At 31.7% G+C, this 18,804-nt stretch overlaps 3 protein-coding genes across 5 annotated transcripts; 1 reads left to right on the top strand and 2 right to left on the bottom strand.

The window, feature by feature from the left end:
- The first annotated feature begins 2,760 nt into the window (after positions 1–2,760).
- On the top strand, positions 2,761–7,553 carry LOC100783897 (proline-rich protein PRCC). Its single transcript, XM_003542789.5, has 2 exons — positions 2,761–3,856; positions 7,193–7,553. The coding sequence occupies exons 1-2, from the start codon at positions 2,903–2,905 to the stop codon at positions 7,349–7,351; spliced, it is 1,113 nt and encodes a 370-aa protein (XP_003542837.1). The 5' UTR covers positions 2,761–2,902; the 3' UTR covers positions 7,352–7,553.
- A 940-nt stretch (positions 7,554–8,493) lies between these two features.
- Positions 8,494–10,005, bottom strand: LOC100306650 (uncharacterized). Its single transcript, NM_001251234.2, is given in 3 exon segments — positions 8,494–8,687; positions 9,374–9,574; positions 9,866–10,005. Coding segments are annotated over 3 exon segments (348 nt in total). The 5' UTR covers positions 9,977–10,005; the 3' UTR covers positions 8,494–8,651.
- A 1,661-nt stretch (positions 10,006–11,666) lies between these two features.
- Positions 11,667–17,374, bottom strand: LOC100802089 (RNA-binding KH domain-containing protein PEPPER). Of its 3 annotated transcripts, none has more exons than XR_005887807.1 (7): positions 16,926–17,326; positions 15,890–16,139; positions 15,105–15,253; positions 14,678–14,938; positions 14,078–14,269; positions 12,994–13,325; positions 11,990–12,091 (listed from the first exon to the last, which is right to left on the bottom strand). XR_005887807.1 is itself a non-coding variant. In XM_003542910.4 (6 exons), exons 1-6 carry the CDS (start codon positions 17,199–17,201, stop codon positions 11,909–11,911), a joined length of 1,311 nt encoding a protein of 436 aa, XP_003542958.1. In that variant the 5' UTR covers positions 17,202–17,374; the 3' UTR covers positions 11,667–11,908. The 3 variants fall into 3 exon arrangements, 1 of the variants encoding a protein (XP_003542958.1); XR_005887806.1 differs by lacking the exon at positions 11,990–12,091 and adding an exon at positions 12,490–12,790; XM_003542910.4 differs by lacking the exon at positions 12,994–13,325 and having other exon boundaries at positions 11,667–12,091; positions 16,926–17,374.
- Between the last annotated feature and the right edge of the window lie 1,430 nt (positions 17,375–18,804).

Here is an 18,804-nt window from a genome sequence, read left to right as displayed (position 1 = left end):
ATGGTAAAAAGCTTTGAAAAGCACCTTAATATCACAAAAAATGTCAATCACTAGTTTTATTTTTATATGCAACTAATTCAATTGAGCTAGACTTGACCCATTTTTTTTCTTTATGTTTAATTCTTTAAACCCGGACTCAATACCAAAATTCAAGAAAAGAAAAATAACAAAGCATGTGATTACGAAATTACATTTGTCATCCTATTACAAATTATTATATATATATATATATATATATAAAAGATATATCATTTAAGAAGAGTGTGTTATTACGAAAGATGAGAGGATTAACCAATAGTCGTCGGATAAAATCATAATTTAATGTCAAATTAAAATTAAATGTGATTTTTACCGCACGCATATTTTTTCTCCTCTCTTCCCACCCTCGACACAAGCTTTTTTATTCATCGTTGCATAGAACGGAATTAGAATCAATCGCACGCCCAAAAAGTGAAACCAGTACTGTGCTGAGAATGAAAAATACGGCTTTTTTTTTTATTAAATGGAGGTAATTTTTATTTATTTATTATTATTTGAGGATCCATTTTAAATTATGATAAAATTAAGATAAGTCGTCGTGTATAACTTCAAATCGTAACATCTATTACAATTTATTATTATTATGATTATTATTTTAGTTATAAGTTTAATTATTTTTTTATATTTTACAGTTTTGAAGTCCTATTTTTTTATTTTTTTTTATTTAACTGTATTTTATTTTGTTTTCAATTTTTTTAAAAAATTGAAAATAATTTTATTTAATTAATTATTAAATAAATATTTTTTTTACTTGTTATTAGTTTTATTTAATATCTTTTATATATTTTTTTACATGATTTTATTTAATATTTTATAATATTTTTTTATTAAAATATTTTATATTACTTTTGAATACTTTTTATTTAATATATTTTGTATTTAAAATTTAAATAATTTTTTAATAATGTTATTGAATTTGATTGACTTTGTAAATGAAATAAAAAATTAACATAATGTTATTTAATATATTTTTTTGAATATTTGTTTTATTTTAAATAATTAAATTTTAAAAAACTAAAGTTTTAAAACAAATATTAAAATATTTTATTATTAATATTAACTTTTAATTTATGAAATAATCTTATTTATTTTGTATAAAGGAACTATTAACAATATCTAATAATTTAACAATAAAAATAGTTATTAAATTAAAAATAACATTAATATAAGATTAATAATAAAAATTAAAGAGAAATATAAAAATTAAAAATTATATTAATCGTCTATTTATTTATATGAGCTGTTATAAAAAAAACATGTAATTTTCATTTAAATGTCTAAATTTTTAAATTTTTAAATTAAAGTGTTTTAAAATTTAAGTATTTTATATTATTTATTTAATTTACAAAGCAAATAAAATTTAATAATATTATTAAAATATTATCTAAATATTAAATATACTAAATATATTAAATAAAAAATATTCAATAATTATATAAAATATTTTAGATAAAAAATATTAAAAAATGTATAATATATTAGATAAAAACATATAAAAAATATATACAAGATATTAAATAAAACTAATAAAAAGTAAAATTAAAAATATTTATTTAATAATAAAATAAATAAAATTATTTATAATTTTTTTAAAAAAATAAAAGCAAAACAAAAGAAAATGCCACATTATAAAAAAATTTAAAACAAAAAAATTTAAAGGTAAAAAAAATGACTTCAAAGTTGTAAAATATAAAAAAATAAAATAAATGTACCATTTCAAAGTTGTAAGATAAAAAAAACATAAATAACTTTGAAGTTATAAATAAATAAATAAATAAATTAAACTGAAATAGTAAAAATCTACGACTTCACTTAGAAAAAAAGCATTTATCTTTAACTCAAAAGTCATTTATCTTATCTCCCATATTAATTTAAAATCCATTCCCAGATGAAAAAAGCAAACAAAATTTGCCCCCAGTTGATTAACAAGCCAAAAAATAGTTCTTTCTTGCGCAATGTTAAAGAGTGTTTGCTTCCATTTAGTCCCAAAGAGTATTTGCATTCTTAAATAAAAAACCTCTTTTGATGCGTTTGCAGAACTCTTATAGCTTCATTCTTTGATTTAAAAATCACTACCCACTTCCCCTTTTTGTATTATTAGTAAGAAACGATGGATTCTGACATTTTTGTTTTTAGTTTAAACTTGAATTTCTGATATACCGTAATGAATTGAAAAATTGTGTTATCATATCAGGATGACCAAAAATTTGAAACGCAGTGCTATTGTTGTTGGTCTAGTATTTTAGGTCTTGTGCCTAAATCGTTCTCTGAATTTTTCCCACTATGAAACTGTAATCGTCAACAAATTGAAAAGGTGAAGGCCAAGGAAAGTAGGGTGCAGTCAAAATCAAATTTAATTTTAATTCCAAATTAAATGAGAAGCATCCTATTACTATTATTTAATCCTCTCTCTCACAATACCACACTTCTCTTATCCTATATCCTCCTTATTATGATAACTTTTTAATTATATCATAATTATCTAAAATATTATGTTTAAAATAATTTATTAACTCTCAAAATAGTCAGCTTAAAAATCATGTTTAACATAATTTTTAACCATTTCATGACATTTTAAGATTAACCGTGAAAATTAAATAATTAGAAACAATTTATTACTGATAAATTTATTTTTAAAAAATAAAAATTTTAATTTTAATCTTCAAACATGAAAAAATACTACAAATCTATGAATAGATGAGATTTGTGACACTCTTTTACTAGTTTTAGATAGTAAAACTTGAATTTTCATTTTTTAAGACGAATTTAATATGTAATCAGAGATAAAAGGCTAGGGTTTGAGCAGAAAAGAGATTGTGTTGGATTGGTTTCCATTCCCAATTCCCAATCGTGTTGGGTGGCCATGGATTCTCTACTGGCGAACTATGCCTCTTCAGATGAAGAAGAAGATCAACAGCCATCCCCACCAAAAACGACGACGTTTTCCTCCCTTCCTCAACCCAAACTTTCTCTGTTTCAATCCCTTCCTCAACCCAAATCTTCTCTGTTTCAATCCCTTCCTCCACCCAAACAACCTTCCACCGAAAGCTCTTCCCTCCCTAACCCTAACCCTAACCCTGACCCTAAACCCCAAATCGAAAAGACACAACCCAAACGCGTCGTGCAATTCAGGCCCCCAATCATCCCTCTCCCACACCCTTCACAACACGACGATGACGACGATGACGACGACGACGACGAAGAAGAAGAACGAAACAGAAGAAAGAAAAAGTTAGAGTCCTCCACGCAAACCTCATCGGTCAAGTCCTTCCTCGCCAGCATTCCAGCACCCAGGAACACCGCCACTCTCGGCGTTCAAGCAAGTTCCGGTTCAGGCCGGAAATCCATCCTCGAAACCGAAACACCGCCACCGGCATCGAATTCCGGTGGTTTCAGCAATGTTCCCGTCGATCAAAGTACAGGGGATTATGAAAATTTTGATGATTACCAATATGCCACTGACCAGTATGCTAGTTATTATGGCAATTTTGGTTCGGGTGCCGAGCCAGGGAGTTCGGGTACTGAACCAAAGGCTGGGGTTGCTGCTTATGGAACTGAACAGTATGGGAATTATGGTGATGCCTATGCTTCCTATGGGGATTATGGACAGTATGGGAATAATTGGGGTGACGTGTCGGCGCCACCGGTGCTGGAAGCTTCTGGGATTGATGTCAGTGTGGTAAGGATTCCTGGGAAGAGAGGGAGGCATGAGATTCCGACGGAAGTGATTGAGGTGAAGCAAGAAGAGTTGATTAAGAATCGGCCAAGAGAGGATCAGGTCAAGCTAACTGGGATTGCATTCGGACCCACTTATCAGGTATTCTCATTCTCAACTTGTTTTTACATGTTGGGATGTAGGTTTTGTTGGCTGTGGGATTAGGTTTTCTGTTTTGTAGTTAGTTATTCAATGCCCTTTTAATATAGTGCATGTGTGAGTCTTGTCTGGGTTGAAAATTGTTTAGTGAGAATGTGCTTCAAATGGTTTGTGAGCTGGTTCAGCCTGCTTGATGTGGAAATATATTCAAATACTGTAGGCGATTTAATAGACAGCCAATGGAAGGCTGGTCTTTTGTTTAACACGTAAGGACTGTCTGAAGAAAATTTGAAAAATGTCTTGTGCTAGAAAAACCTGATCTCCCTCCCTTGTTACAGACTAACAGCCATTAACATCATAATCTCTGATGTTAGATATCTACAATAATTTGCATGTAAAGAAACTAAAAAGAATAAATAAAACACAAATGAACATCGCTACACCTGTACGGTTGTAGGATGAATACCAGTCTAGAATAGCCCTTGAAGATGCTTTGTGCTTGTTCTTTGTATGTTCCAGATCTAGATTTGAACATTGTAGGATAAGGAATTGATATTATTTGCTGGATAATGTGGAAAGGAAAGGCACGTGATGCTTAAATGGGTTCTTGAGGCAGTGGTCATAGGGTAGTAGAAGGCTTCAAACTTAGTGTCCCATATTTTTGTGAGCATTAGAGGAAACTCATGTCTAATAGCCATTAGTGTCCCACATTTTTGTTACAGACTAACAGCCATTAACATCATAATCTCTGATGTTAGATATCTAAAATAATTTGCATGAAAAGAAACTAAAAAGAATAAATAAAACACAATTGAACATCACTACACCTGTGCTGTAGTAAGATGAATATCAGTCTAGAATAGCCCTTGAAGATGCTTTGTGCTTGTTCTTTGTATGTTCCAGATCTAGATTTGAACATTGTAGGAAAATGAATTGATATTATTTGCTGGATAACGTGGAAAGGCAAGGCATGTGATGCTTAAATGGGTTCTTGAGGCAGTGGTCATAGGGTAGTAGAAGGCTTCAAACTTAGTGTCCCACATTTTTGTGAGCATTAGGAAACCCATCTCTAATAGAGTTCTAAATACACAGCGCCATTTGTTGATGATTTTGATTTGGGGGTGACCTCTTTTGATGCTCCTTGGTTATTCCTGGAAGCAGCTGAGTGTCAGATACTAAATTTTGGCTCAGTTCAAGGGCTATGTGTTTTGGTAATTGAAAGAAGAGCAGACCTTAGAAATTTTGGTATGTGGAAGGATAATTTAATTTCATTAGCCTGGAACTGGAAGAAACCCAATACTCAGATATCCAAGTTGTGGATAATATATATTGAGAATGCTACACTTGGTAGGAGGCAGACCAATTTAGTCACTAAGGCAAGTAAGTGACAAAAGGAATTCGAATATTAATTATTCTGCAGATGTAATCAGTTATCAGATACATTTGACCATCAATTATTCTAGAGAATTAGGAAATTGGATATATTTGACCATCTGTCTCTGTCTAAGAGATTTTGTTAAAATCAATAATTAAATTTGAGGTGGAGTTTCCGCTTCAGTTATATTATGTTGAAAATTAATGATAAGGGTATAGGGTATAGTTCTTAAAATAATATTGTTGGCCTATTCCAATGGCTTAAGAGACATGGGAGTGGTAGTTCTCTAATAAATGTATGCAAGAGACCCTCCCCCTACCTCCTCCAATTGAGTACCAGTTAATTACTTTTACTGTAGGTCCCCTTAGGAGAGTGATTATTGATAGCTATTCCTTTTACTATAATTTCCAAATGAATATTGGGTAGGGTGGGATTTTCATAGATAGTCTTAAGAGAGTGATTTTTTAAATAATGTTTTCAAGCCCCTTTATTGAATGAGATAGCAAAACGCTTGGCCATGTTGAAATGAGTCAGGAGTCTGGAGTCTGGAGTCGACATTTGTTTTAGTTAGTCTACTCAGACACCAAGAAACCAAAACTTGAACTATACATGGGTGATATGTTCCGTGCCTTGTATTTAATTAAGGTAAAGAGAATAGATTACATGGCAATGTTGATCATTGAAAAATTATGTCAAATCATTAAAATTCCCATTACTTAACAGTGATCTATTGTTAGATACTTAGATACCACTCTCTATTTGTGATATTAAAGCAGGACTTTATTATTATTGCTCTCTTACTAGGAACTTGCACAGTCATACACTTAGAATGAATCAGCATTGTAATTTAAATGCATAAGATGAATTCAGTTGGTAGTTCAAGTAAAATTAAGATTACTAATGAAGGTATGCCTTTAGTTAGATTAAATGAGCAAACCCAATTTTGGTGTGTACATAAGCTTGACCTAGGTCATATTGTGACATGCATTAGCTGCTCTCCTCACAAGCCACTTAAGTTATACGTATGGAATATATCTCGTCTTTCTTCCTTTTATGAGGATAAAGGAAGATGGAGAAAAGTTGACAATGAATTTCTCTCCTTTTTTTATTTTTATAAAAAGGATATGTAAATATTGAAGTGTATGAATAACATTGTTATTTGCAGAAATCATGGGAATTTGACTGTTTACAGTTTACACACACATTTGTACATTTTATTATTTTATAACTTCAGATTTTATGTGTTTTATTTTGTATGCTTGTATAACAAAGGATACTTTCCAAGTAAGTGTGGGATTGCGTCATTTTCTTATGTTTTAGTCAAAGGAATTATGGCATAATCTTATTGGATTGTTTCTATACTGAATTGTTGGAGCTTCATCTTCTGCCGTAACTAACCTGTAAATTATCACATAAAAATTAAATTTTTTTAATTACAATTGAAGTCGAGTCCTACATCATTTAGATCCCCATGTTATTATAAGCATTCATCACATTATAATTATAATTGTGCATGTTAGTGTGCCACTTAGTAACGTGTTTTTTCTCTCTCATTATTGATAAAGAATGAAACAAAACTTCTCATTTTCTTCTTGTGTTATTATTATATTTTAAATTTTAAAAAATTATTCACCACTTCACCTTGTTATCATTTTTTTTAACAGAATGTTTGTGAAAGAAAGCCAAGAGGATTTTATTCCATGTGCACCATTTTTACTATTGTAGGCGCATAGAAATACAAAACTAGTGGTGTAATGGTAATTAAAAAAGGTTAACTTTTTTTTTTTTCATAGCCAGAATTTAGAAGTTTAACGTTGTGTCAGTATAGATTCAAATATTTCAAGAAATAGGAAATCTTGGTTAGTTAGCAGTTACTATACATCGTACAATTGTAGTTTCCTATCTACTCCCTAAAAGGGTTGTTTCCATCATTTATTTTGTATTTATTTATTTTTCTCTTGTAGCCTGCTTCGACAAAGGGGAAGCCTACAAAGCTGCACAAGAGGAAACATCAAATTGGTTCATTGTACTTTGATATGAAACAAAATGAAATGAAACTTGCTGAGCGGCGTGTAAAGGGCATGCTTACCAAAGCTGAAACACAAGCGAAATATGGATGGTGATTTGAGATGATGATATTGGAAATACTTACATTGAAACGTGAAAAAGCAAAGTCGAAGTTTTCATATTTAGTTGCAATCCTTGTGTTTCACTGTTCTGTGTACATTTGCTCCGTCTTTAAGTGCAAATTATGTATTTCTATTCTTATAGCCAGTGGAATTTTATACCGTACATTTTTTTATGACAAAAAAAATCATTTCTTTCTTTCTCTTGCTTTAGAGGTCAAAATCATATGCATTTAATTAATTACTTGATTGTGAAAAAAAAAATTACAAGTTGATCAAATGTCATGAAAATTGGCAAATTAAGTAGTATTTGATCTATTTTGAAACTATTATTGACTAAAAATATTTTTATTTTTAAGGTTTTTTTAATTTGTTTTTATTTGTCTCTTAAAAACTGTTCAATTAGGCAAAACTCTATATTTGGCAAAACTCATGACGACATATTTGATCCTCTATATTTGTGTTTATTTGTTATAAGCTATTAAAAATATTTCGAGAAATGTAATATTGTCGTGTTTCGATTTGTTTTTATTTCCACAATAAAGGATGAAAATCTTATATTTTAATGGAAATGTGAGAAGTTAATTTTTAATCCAATTAACTTTCATTTGTATTATCATTTTTGGCTTGAGAAAGAGATAATAAATCTTAATTTGGATAAAAATTCTTGCACACTACTGGAGGATGAGGAAACAAACGAGAGAAGAAAAAGGTGTATGATGATGATTTGATTTACATGAGTTGCTTTATATACTACTACAACAAAAGAGAAATACTAGTTGGTACTTTCAATTTTTTTAAAACCATTATTTAGTGAAATTCTAGGTCTATCCCACTAAATTATCTGAGTCTACTCTTAATTAGTGGGATTAGTATGATATTTTACTCATAATAAAAGAGTGTTTAAAAGAAAATGTTAAAAAGAGTATGTTAACATTTTTCTGCATCTTAATATGCTTAGGGTTCATAATATTTCAAAAGAGCATGTTAAATGCCGCAAAGCTACACTTAAGATGTGTGCTACAGTCACCTCCATATCCATTTAAAATCCAAAACACCCCTATATATGGTTTATGAAGTTAAAGATTCAAATCCAACATGATGAGCATAAATCGAAGGCGTGAATTTTGGAAGGATATAAAAAGGAACAAAGGAGGACGGATTTTCCCATTTTGATAAATTAATTGTATTCATTCATACAATCATGGATACAAATTTGTAATAATCCACAGGAAGAAGAATTAGCCAGATTTTTCCACAGTGAAACTCACAATCTATTACTAGAACAAAAGTTAGATCAAAAGGTTGAGCCATTGAACCCAAAGAATGAGCGCTGCACCAGAAAACGAATAAAATGAGATACAGAAAGTATGTAATGAACATAGATTAAAAAAAGATTTGACTATGACATTCGTCTTATGGACAGAAAGCTGTTAGAATAGGTATTGTTGACACACCGACCATGATGATGTTCATGAATATGCTTCAGCAAATCCAAAATAATGGGGAAAAAATCAAGATAGAGATAACTTCTTTTTTAGCAGAACAGTACAGGAAATACAGGAGTATATTTCGAGAAAAAGTTAGCAAAGATATTATTATCTCTGTAGTAGCAATATTATTTTCTGTTACTACAGTCAAAGTATGGCTAAACATCAGAAATCAACATCTACTAAAATAACTTCTGTTATTAGCAAGTAGCAACCAATTCCCTGAAAAACAATATTAATTCAATTGTTTGATATTTATGCCCTTAGTAAAACATTTTTATACTGTCATCCAATCACAAATTTCTCTCAATAAACATTCTAAGAATCATAATTGAATTGCATGTAAGTATAAAACCATTTCAATACATTGTGGCAGAGAATTAAATTAGTTATAGAATGCATGAAATCGCTTCACCCACATAAAAGTACTTCAAATAGCTAGACAATATTATCAAAGGGTGGTAACCAACATTAATTTGCAATCTTCTCAGAATCGCACAAGCCATCACAGGACAAAGCAGAAAATTACCTGAACATCATAAAACTTGATATAGAAACGGGAACTGTCAATGTATAGCTTAGTTTCAAGAATTTCTGCAATTGTAGAACTCAGTTTTCCATTGACACTCGGACCAAGGCCCCCAATCGAGATCAGTTCTCCATAAGCAGCTGGCTCTTCAGTTCCAGCAAATGCAATAGGCACTCCCCCATTCAACAAAATCATCACATACTGAAATATAGCACCCCCCAAAAAATAGACACAAATCTATGTCAAAATTATACTAAAAATTGAAGTAGCAAAACAATTATTCAGCTGTAGCCCATCAAATTACTAAAAAACCAAACAGAAAGAAGTGTTAACAGATAACCATAGTAATGAGTGCCAAAGGTAAGTAGTAACCTTAATAAGTTTCATGACATGGGTTAGATAAAGTGTAGATATTTTTATAGAGTAATTTGATCAAACAACTGGTGAACAATGTCGAAAGAGAGTGAGTAAAAGGGTAAAAGAGGACTTAACGGATTCGGGTTTTCCGATGATTTTTGCAACAGCTTTGGTGGCATCTCTGAGAATGTCAGAAGCAACGACGGTGTCGACAGGAACGTTTGTGAAGAGATTCAAAGTGGGCATTGCTATTAGCTGCTACGCTATACACACGCACGAGTGAGTGGCTTTGGGTCAAGCCTTAAGGATAAGCTGTCTCTCTGATATTAACATTATTGAAAAAAAAAACATCGAAACTCAATTAAAATTCAAAAATGTTAGGAAGAGCTTTTTTTAGAGTTTGTGACTTATTTGTATTTAACATTTTTTGAAAGAGAAAAAGAAAAAAAATATTTCACATTGTCATCTTATCGTAAATTATCATTTATAATTAATCTATTTATTTTATAAAATTATCTTAAAAATTATAGAAACAGTAATATGTGATTGAATGGTATTGCTTGACCATTAAACTTTTAACGAAAATACTTTATAATTTTTATAAGCTTTTTTTTAACTCACTTTAATATTCTTTTGATAAAGTTCATTACAGTGGCCGATAAAAAAAATATTAAACTCTTATGATAAAAAAAAAAATCAGAGTATTTTTCATAAAAGGTAATTGTGTATGAATTGAAAACACCCACAACAAGATAAAACTGACATAAGGTCGCGATTCATTTAATTGTTTATTTTCTATTTTCATTTTCGAATTTTTAAGATTTAAAAAACATATATCAAGAAAATAAATATTCTAAGGTATCATTATGTTTTCATGTCTTAAAAAAAACGTTGATTACTCTTATTTTCTGATTTCTTTGAAAATAAAAATAAAAACACTCAACCCAACCCAAGTGCCATCTAAGATACACAAATAAGTGTAAGTCATAACTTTTTTATACATATGGCTCTTTAGCTTTTCTTAATAACCAAACCCGCACAATTTTAAACTAATTATGCGTTAATAATTTTTTTACATGTTATTAATATTTTGTTTCACATCATTTGATAATACATATATATATATATATATGCTTGAAATTTGTGTTTAAATCTTAAGTTGAACTTATTTATTTATGTTTTTAAGTTTTATTATGTGACTTTGATATTTCAACTCATGAATGTCATTTGAAGATTAAACTTAAGAATGAGCTTATGAAATTATTTAATTTGTGGTGGATTTTTTTTGTGTGTGGCTTTTTTTAAAACAAGTATGAAATTTTCATATTTTTTAAATTTAGATTAGATTATGTGGGTCAATCAATGACCTATTAGTTCAACCACTAATCCAATACCTTAATAAGGTCAGCTTTTAAAACCCTGCTAATAACTAATGATTTCAAAAGTTATTATTCAACACTTCTTTTATTCAACTATTATAAGAAAGAATATAATAATATTTTCGATAAAATTTACATCAAACTCACTAAATATTGCAAATTTCATACTCTAATTAAATTTACATGAAATTTAAATAACAATAAAATTACATTTTTAAAAAAATAATTATTGCTTCAAGGTTTATAAGAATTAAGAAAATTACAAATTATTCTTAATTTTAAGAAAATATAATTCCATTTCATTATATCAATTAAATAATTACTTTTATTTTAATTTTATAAGTAGATTTTGTACATAAAGACTTAATAGAAAGCTTTAACGACCTTACCTGACTAGCCCTGGACTTGGACAGTAACATCTATAGTCGAATCTATCGCTAGTTAAATAACATCCACTATTTATTAAGCAATGATAGGTCAAGGTAAGAATAGTTAGCATTGCAAATATAAAATAAAATAAATATAACTTATAATTCATGCCCCTATAGATCCCACGATTAAGCTTTAAATTAATGCACATATACACTACAAAATTAAACATCCTGAAAATGGTTAATATTTCATTACATTTTCTATGGCACTACTCAACTCTATGGCCACACCTAAGATTACCCGATTACATGATGATAAAAACGTGATTTTGGTGGCTTCATAATACATTCCAGCATCGACTCTCCAATCAGACGCAATTAGAACAATTTGGCTCAAAATGAATTCATTGTGACCTAGAGACACTAATTCAAAGTCTGAAAGTACTATAGCCTCCAAGAGCAGAAGATCCATACCCACCACTATAGGGTTGCGAGGACAAGGAAGATGAGGAATACGATGAACTGCCCAACTGAGGGTAAGAAGACCTCAGACCTGTATCTAACCTGCTGTAATTACTAGCTACAGGTTCTGTGTGATTACTTATAACTTCCTGTAACACAAGCGGTTTCCATCAGTAAAAGCAAACGAAATAATCTATTCTTTCAGTATGAATTTGAACATTGATGGTAAGTACCCAATAAAATGTCAGTAATAAGTATGAAAATAGAATGAATGAAACATATGAACAAAAAAGAAGAAATGAATTACGGTTGTAATCATGCCAAACGATTATTCCACAATTAGTAAATCAGTTCAAAAGAGGGAGCCAGGATATAATATAACTATAAGGTGCTTGATAAACATGAAATTAAACATAATATATTTTTCATAGTAGTCAATACCGTCGTCACGGCACGGAGCGGCTGACCCCTAAGGCGGGATGACCGCTATTCTAATGTTTTTTTTATAGATGTTCTATATATATATAAGCACTCAAAAACAGAAACATAACTCAATTCATGCACTAATCATTATTAATAATAAAAACTCATTGTACATAAAACCAAACATAGTACTTTTCTAAGAGAATTAACATCTCCTATAATATTGAGTTGATGTCTTTTAGCTCTAGTAATTCCTCCGCTAGATGTTTTATGACAAAAATCACATCCTGTTATTTTTATCTTTCAAGCTGTTCCACTTCCAAAAAACATCAACACTATCACCCGTAGGCTTGAACATTCCAGTTGAAGATCCAACTGTGTCGGTATCTTTTTTTTGTTGATCAGTAGAAGCCATGGCAGTGGCACTATGCACAGTAAAAACACCCAAAAAGGAAAAAATAATATTGCTGATCAGTAGAAGCCGAACGGAATAAACAAACTGACAGCAAGCAGTAAAAGAAAGGAAAAGAAAAAAGAACAAGAGAAGAAAAAAATGAAAAAGAAAAGAAAGCCATCTCTGAGAAGAGAAGAAACGAAAACTGGGAAAAAAACAGAAACAAACAGTCACCAGAGAAGACACGAAGCATGCCGGAGATTGACGCACACCGGAGAGGGAACAGAAAGGTGAGCAGTTTTCCACTTTTCCTAGGGTTCTCACTTGTTTCTCTCAAGTCTCTGCTGCTCGAATTCAGAAGGTTAACCCAAACAAAATAAATCGTAAAACCAAAACTACTAGGGAGGGCATTATTGGAATTTCCATTGATTTTGAAGTTGCGGACCCAAAATTCTACAAAGCCCGCGATAGAGTCATCCCGCGACAGCCACTACTTCACTCCGCACCACAACAGAGGTCCGTGTCGCAGCAAGGGGCCTCTCTAGCGCGATAGCGGCCACTGTTGACTACATAAATACTTATACTTACTACAAAAGTTAAAAGTAGTACACAAACATTGACAAGTCTACTATTTTTTTATAATAAATGAATGTAGCAAAAATCCAGAATAAGATGAAATTCTCACATCATTTGCTTGAACTTGTCTGGTGAATGAATGTATTTCCCAATGAATACATATTACCTTTGTCATATATTTTGACTTATGAGTATTTGATAAGTTGAGATAATGCCCACTTAATAATGTTCTTGCCCTTCTTTGTTAGTTTATACTTCATAGATGTATTTATGAAAATTGAAAACTAACACCTCTTTTTTCCCACTTCCACCCCTACCCACATATCATGAACAAGTATGCCAAACCAAGAAAACTATCTTCATTTCTTTTATTTCCTAATTTTCCTATAATAAAAAATGGATTAATCAATTTTGACTCTTTTCTCATACTCCTTTTACTACTTTCAAGTTTCCAACTGCATGATCAAATTGTAAGTATAATTTTTTAAGCCAACATGAGGAACATTAAATGGATATTAGGATCTCAACTAAAAACATTCCAACAAGTGAAGAATTAAAACCGATAAAAATAAGAAACTATACAATGAATATGCTAAGACAAAACCTTTGTATACATTTACACTTAATGAAAAGTCAAGTACCTGCCCTAGCATACACATATGCCTATGCAAATCTAACTGTCAAGCAAAAGTAACAGGACCACAAATGCCTAAATTTCTTTTCATAGGCCCAAGTCTCATACCTGAATCAACTGTTGTGCCGTTTGAACCTGAGATGAGGTGCCTTTTATTTCCACAATGATTTCATCAGGCACCCGGCTCTCCTGTACAGTCAATATGGCTCCGCTAGTACGACGAATGTATTCAATATTAGTCCCTTGTATACCAATGATGTCCTCTGCATAGGACAATGGTATTTGCATAGTTTGTATTACCTAATAAGTGGAAACAGTAAAGGAAGGTGGAAGTTACCATCATTATCAACAAAAATAATAAAATAAAAGTATGCTGTCAGTTCACATTACTAGAAAGTGACAAATCATATTGTATGACTTGCTTTTAGAACTAGGCCCATAGCCAGATCATCATGAGAGTAAAAGGTACAGAAGTCCATGTAGAATAAGTCAGAATAAGAAACTAATGAACATTCTTTTAAAATTTGGACTACATAAAGCAAAATTTATAAAAGCCCTTACACAAAGAATTAGTACATAATTATGACTAACGGTTATTTTTTCAACATTTGGCACAAAAGAAAAAGAAACAATGATGTTGACAAGTTTCCAAGGAAGTTCTCAAATCAAATAGAACATTGATATAATATGGTGCTTGAAATTGCTAACCGTTGTAACAATAGGAGGGGCACTGGGTCGACTGAGAGCCGAAGAACGAAGACCAGAAAGTGAAGAATCTTGCCCATACATTGACATTGTGGAAGGAGGGAGCAATGAGTCCAACTGACTTTCACGGTCTGCAAAGAGAGAATCCCTTTTTGTTGAAAGAGGAATATCAGTTACAATGCTAGGTTGTGAAGCGCTATGCAGTGATGGTTTGTCAACCCAGGTAGTATCTGCCTGGCGCTCTTGGGAGATTGTTGCATTGTACTTGAACAAAACAAACAATCCACACATCTTAGTGTTAATACATGATATTCTTTGATGATATTCAACTCAAATGAAATAAAATAATATAGTAGCCCAAAATACATGATATACACTGGTATTGACTATTTAAGCCTGATTTTTAATAGCTGGAAAATATCAAACTTACAGTTTTCTCAAATAAGGGAAGAACACTATTATCAACCAAAAACTTCCTCAGGTGCCCAACTACTGCTTCCAAAGCCTTAAGGACCTTCATGGCTTCTCCCTGAAGTTCCACAATCCTCTCATCCGCAGCAGCATAAAAGGGAACCTCATCTATCAGGAAAATGATTTGATATCAGAATCACTTCAATCATTGAACAAAAAAATACAGAATGGCAGGAAACAAATGAAAAGATCTTTTTCATTAGGAGCACCGAGCATGAAAGTTAACGAAGACAGCAGCCTTAGGAAAAGGCTCCTCTAAAGAGAGATTTCCTTTAAATTAAGTCAATAGTGAATACATCTTTACTTCTCACTTTAGAATAGTCTTAACTCTAAACTGAGCTCTTAACATTCGAAGTAAATCAGCCTCCAAAGACAAAAATTTGGTAACAACTAATTAGGTTCAAAAGACAGAAAAACAACAACCCAATAGAGTAGCTACTAAATACCATGATAAAACCTGCCTAATAATAGTAGGCATCTAATTAACAAGAATGTTCAATATTTTCCACACCCAGCTGCAAGCAGTGAGGGGAAACATCCACACATTATCTAGATTCCAGCCACGGCATTTAAAAGGTAAAACACTGAAAAGACAAAAAGACATCTAATTTCAATAATCTTCCATGGAAACCAGCTAGCACACTTTATATGACATCAGTCAATATGAGGAAGAATAGGCAAAAATAAAAGGATGCTATCATAGATGTATCACGTATTACTGAATAACAGGGACAGCAGGCACACCTCCAGACAGTACTCTAACAGAAGCACCAGTATTTTCCTGTATAGATTTAATTAATGAACCCTGCTTTCCAATCAAATTGATAGCCTGCGTTGAGGCCACCAATAAACGGACGGAACAAAATGCAACCGCTGATGCTTTATTCTTGGCATCAATTTCAGAAAACCCAGAGACACGTTTAAAAACCCTTATTACAGCATCCATTGCAGGAGAAAGAGGTGCCTCCAGGTCTTCCTTCCCTGATATGAGTACCTAAAATCAAAATTCAAACCAATCAGGATAAAACAGAACGAGACACACAAATCAAATAAATGTCCTCATATAAAAAACAGTGATCTGGAAAGAAGCAACATCTGAACTGAACATAGACCAACTAAACTACAGAGTTAACTTCCACTCACTTTGGCAACTTCCCACCTACACTGAAAGGTGCAAGCTATAAATAATAAAGAAAACACAACAATGTGACACATTTATCACCAACTGTGCAAATGAAAAAAAAAATGGAACCTAAGCAGCATTCCTAGAGTACAGAAGGCCATGCCACCCAGGAGCATATTTTGCGGGATCTTTAACTGTGGGTTCCCACCTGGATAGCTGTGAAATTAACCCTTGAATTGGAGTGATGATTAGGTAAAGCCCTTCCCAGAGATTTAAACCTTAACATTGCAGATAAAGTTAGAGACCTTGACACTATCATGAGCCTTCCCTAAGCATTTAAGCCCTATAAATCCCACACAGAAACCACCTCACAAATACTATCTTATAAACCACGAAACCTCCTTCAAGCCAAAACGCACCACAATATTAATGAAATTACGATGAAATTGTAAGTTGAGAACTAAGGTAAGTAACGCATTGAGCTGAGAAAAACGAAAACGCGAGCACAAAGAATCCAACTTGTAACATCCAGGCAGTGAGAACAAAAACCCCTACTGTAGAGGCAATATTGAATATTCCATGTGAACCTGGTAGAACCTAGAAATAAGAAAAAAAAATCGAAGAAGAAACCCTAGAAATAAAATAGGGAAGACATACGATTCGATCGGAGGTGCCGACGGCGCCGTCGAGGACACGAATGCGAGCTTTCGTTTCCTCGCAGGTCTTCTTGATGAGCTCCCCCTTGCGGCCGATGATGCTGCCGACCTTGAGCACCGGCACGATGAGGCGGAACACGCAGTGGCCCGGCCACCCCGGCCACCGCTTCTCGGCGGCGGCATCGGGCGGGGGGACGTCGGCGGTGGTGGAGGGAGGTTCAGCGGCGGCGGGATTGTCGGAAGAAACGCCGTTTTGGATTTGGTCGAGGGTGGCCATAGGGCGGGGGTTGGGTTAGGGTTTATGATTGGTTCGTTAGCTTCAGGTTTATTCCGAACACTACTACTACTAGCTTGCTCAAAGCTCGTGCTTCTCTATTCTCTCTAAACCGTCATGCCTCACGTGCTCTTCGTGTGATTTCCTTCATGGGTCTAAGTCCAACAACAATACACAAGAAAAAATAAAAAGATAAATGTTTTTATAATTGACTTTAGATTAGACCAGTTTTATTTTATATGTAATTAAATACTGAATAGTGTAAAAATAGTTATTAACAAAAATGAATTTGATTTATATTTTGAATTAATTAATATGCAAAGATAAATTTATATTTAAAAGATTCTTCCTATCTGTTTCTTCCATTTAAATTTCAGTTTTTTTTTTTTTTACTTTCCATTCAACCAAACATAACATAAGGATGTTGAGCTAAAAGGAAAAAAATGCATAAAATAAACTCATTTCATTACCAAAATCTATTTTGTAAAATTAAAATCATTTAACATAATTGTGCGAGAAGGAACATATGTGAGGGTGGAAAAATAAACACGTAAAAAAGAGTCTCGTGTGTCTTTTTGGCAGTTTATAAGGTTAGTATATTTTCCAGTAATGCTTATCTAACTTTTTGTCTTTGCAATAGAAAAATGCATGATAAAAGTAACATTTGTTCAATTGTTACTAAATTTGTATAACCCATTAACCCCAACAATCTAGATTTTCTTAAACCTCCCTCCCATGGTGGGTTGAGTGTCTTGTATTTTTATTTTTTATATTATTATATTTATTTTCTACACTATGCCTTTACAGCTAATATTAAATTATTAATACAGATTTTATTATCCCAATTTTTTTTTATAAAAAAAACCTAGATCAGTTTTGCGGACTTCCATGTCAAGCCCAAGGCCCAAAAAGAAAAGGCCACATGAACGCCATGCGTAGAAAGTTGGAAACTAGTCTATACGCCTATTATTAGAGCATTGGGCCTTGCCTTTTGTACCCTTTCCTTGTGTTATTCACACTAATTTGTTTTTTATTTAAAAATATCATTAATATTACATGTATATGAAGGGTGAGTCATTCTAAACTTCTTACATGATGTACACTGTCATTTTAATTGTGATTTTATTGTGAATGATTTTTTTTTTGCTAGTTTTTATATATTTGAATGCCTTTGATTACGAATGAGTTGAACTAATATAATTAGATACTTCATTTTTCTTATTTTTTTATTTTTCAAATATATAATAATAATAAGTTGATTCAATGACACATTTCAATTAAGGCTGAGTTGGTTTGGGTTGAATAATTTAACAAAAAAAAATGAATTTAACTCAACTCAAGTATACATTATTGGGTTGAGTCGTTAATTAGATCAAACTAAATTCAATTCAGATGTTTCCATTGCTATATTTAATATATTTTTTTATGGAAATATCTTAAAAGGTGTAAACATCACACTTATAAATTAATAAATTAATTATTTCATGAATTTGTTGTGTTAAATTTAAATATATTTAAACTATTCTTTCTTTTTACTACAAGCGCTGGATATACATCATGTTTTGTAACTAATTTATTATGTTGGATTTATATTTAATTATAAAAA

This window comes from Glycine max, chromosome 13, assembly GCF_000004515.6.
Source record: "Glycine max cultivar Williams 82 chromosome 13, Glycine_max_v4.0, whole genome shotgun sequence".
Classification (NCBI taxonomy): domain Eukaryota; kingdom Viridiplantae; phylum Streptophyta; class Magnoliopsida; order Fabales; family Fabaceae; genus Glycine; species Glycine max.
This window is presented reverse-complemented; position numbering and strand designations above follow the sequence as displayed.

Excerpts from the sequence above, each read along its gene's own strand:
- LOC100783897 (XM_003542789.5), top strand. The coding sequence starts at position 2,903 with ATGGATTCTCTACTGGCGAACTATGCCTCTTCAGATGAAGAAGAAGAT. Across the intron at positions 3,857-7,192 it reads CATTCGGACCCACTTATCAG|CCTGCTTCGACAAAGGGGAA; the intron begins GTATTCTCATTC and ends TTTCTCTTGTAG.
- LOC100802089 (XM_003542910.4), bottom strand. The coding sequence starts at position 17,201 with ATGGCCACCCTCGACCAAATCCAAAACGGCGTTTCTTCCGACAATCCC. Across the intron at positions 15,254-15,889 it reads TGTTAGAGTACTGTCTGGAG|ATGAGGTTCCCTTTTATGCT; the intron begins GTGTGCCTGCTG and ends TTTTCCTGATAG. Across the intron at positions 14,270-14,677 it reads CCCCTCCTATTGTTACAACG|GTAATACAAACTATGCAAAT; the intron begins GTTAGCAATTTC and ends TCCACTTATTAG.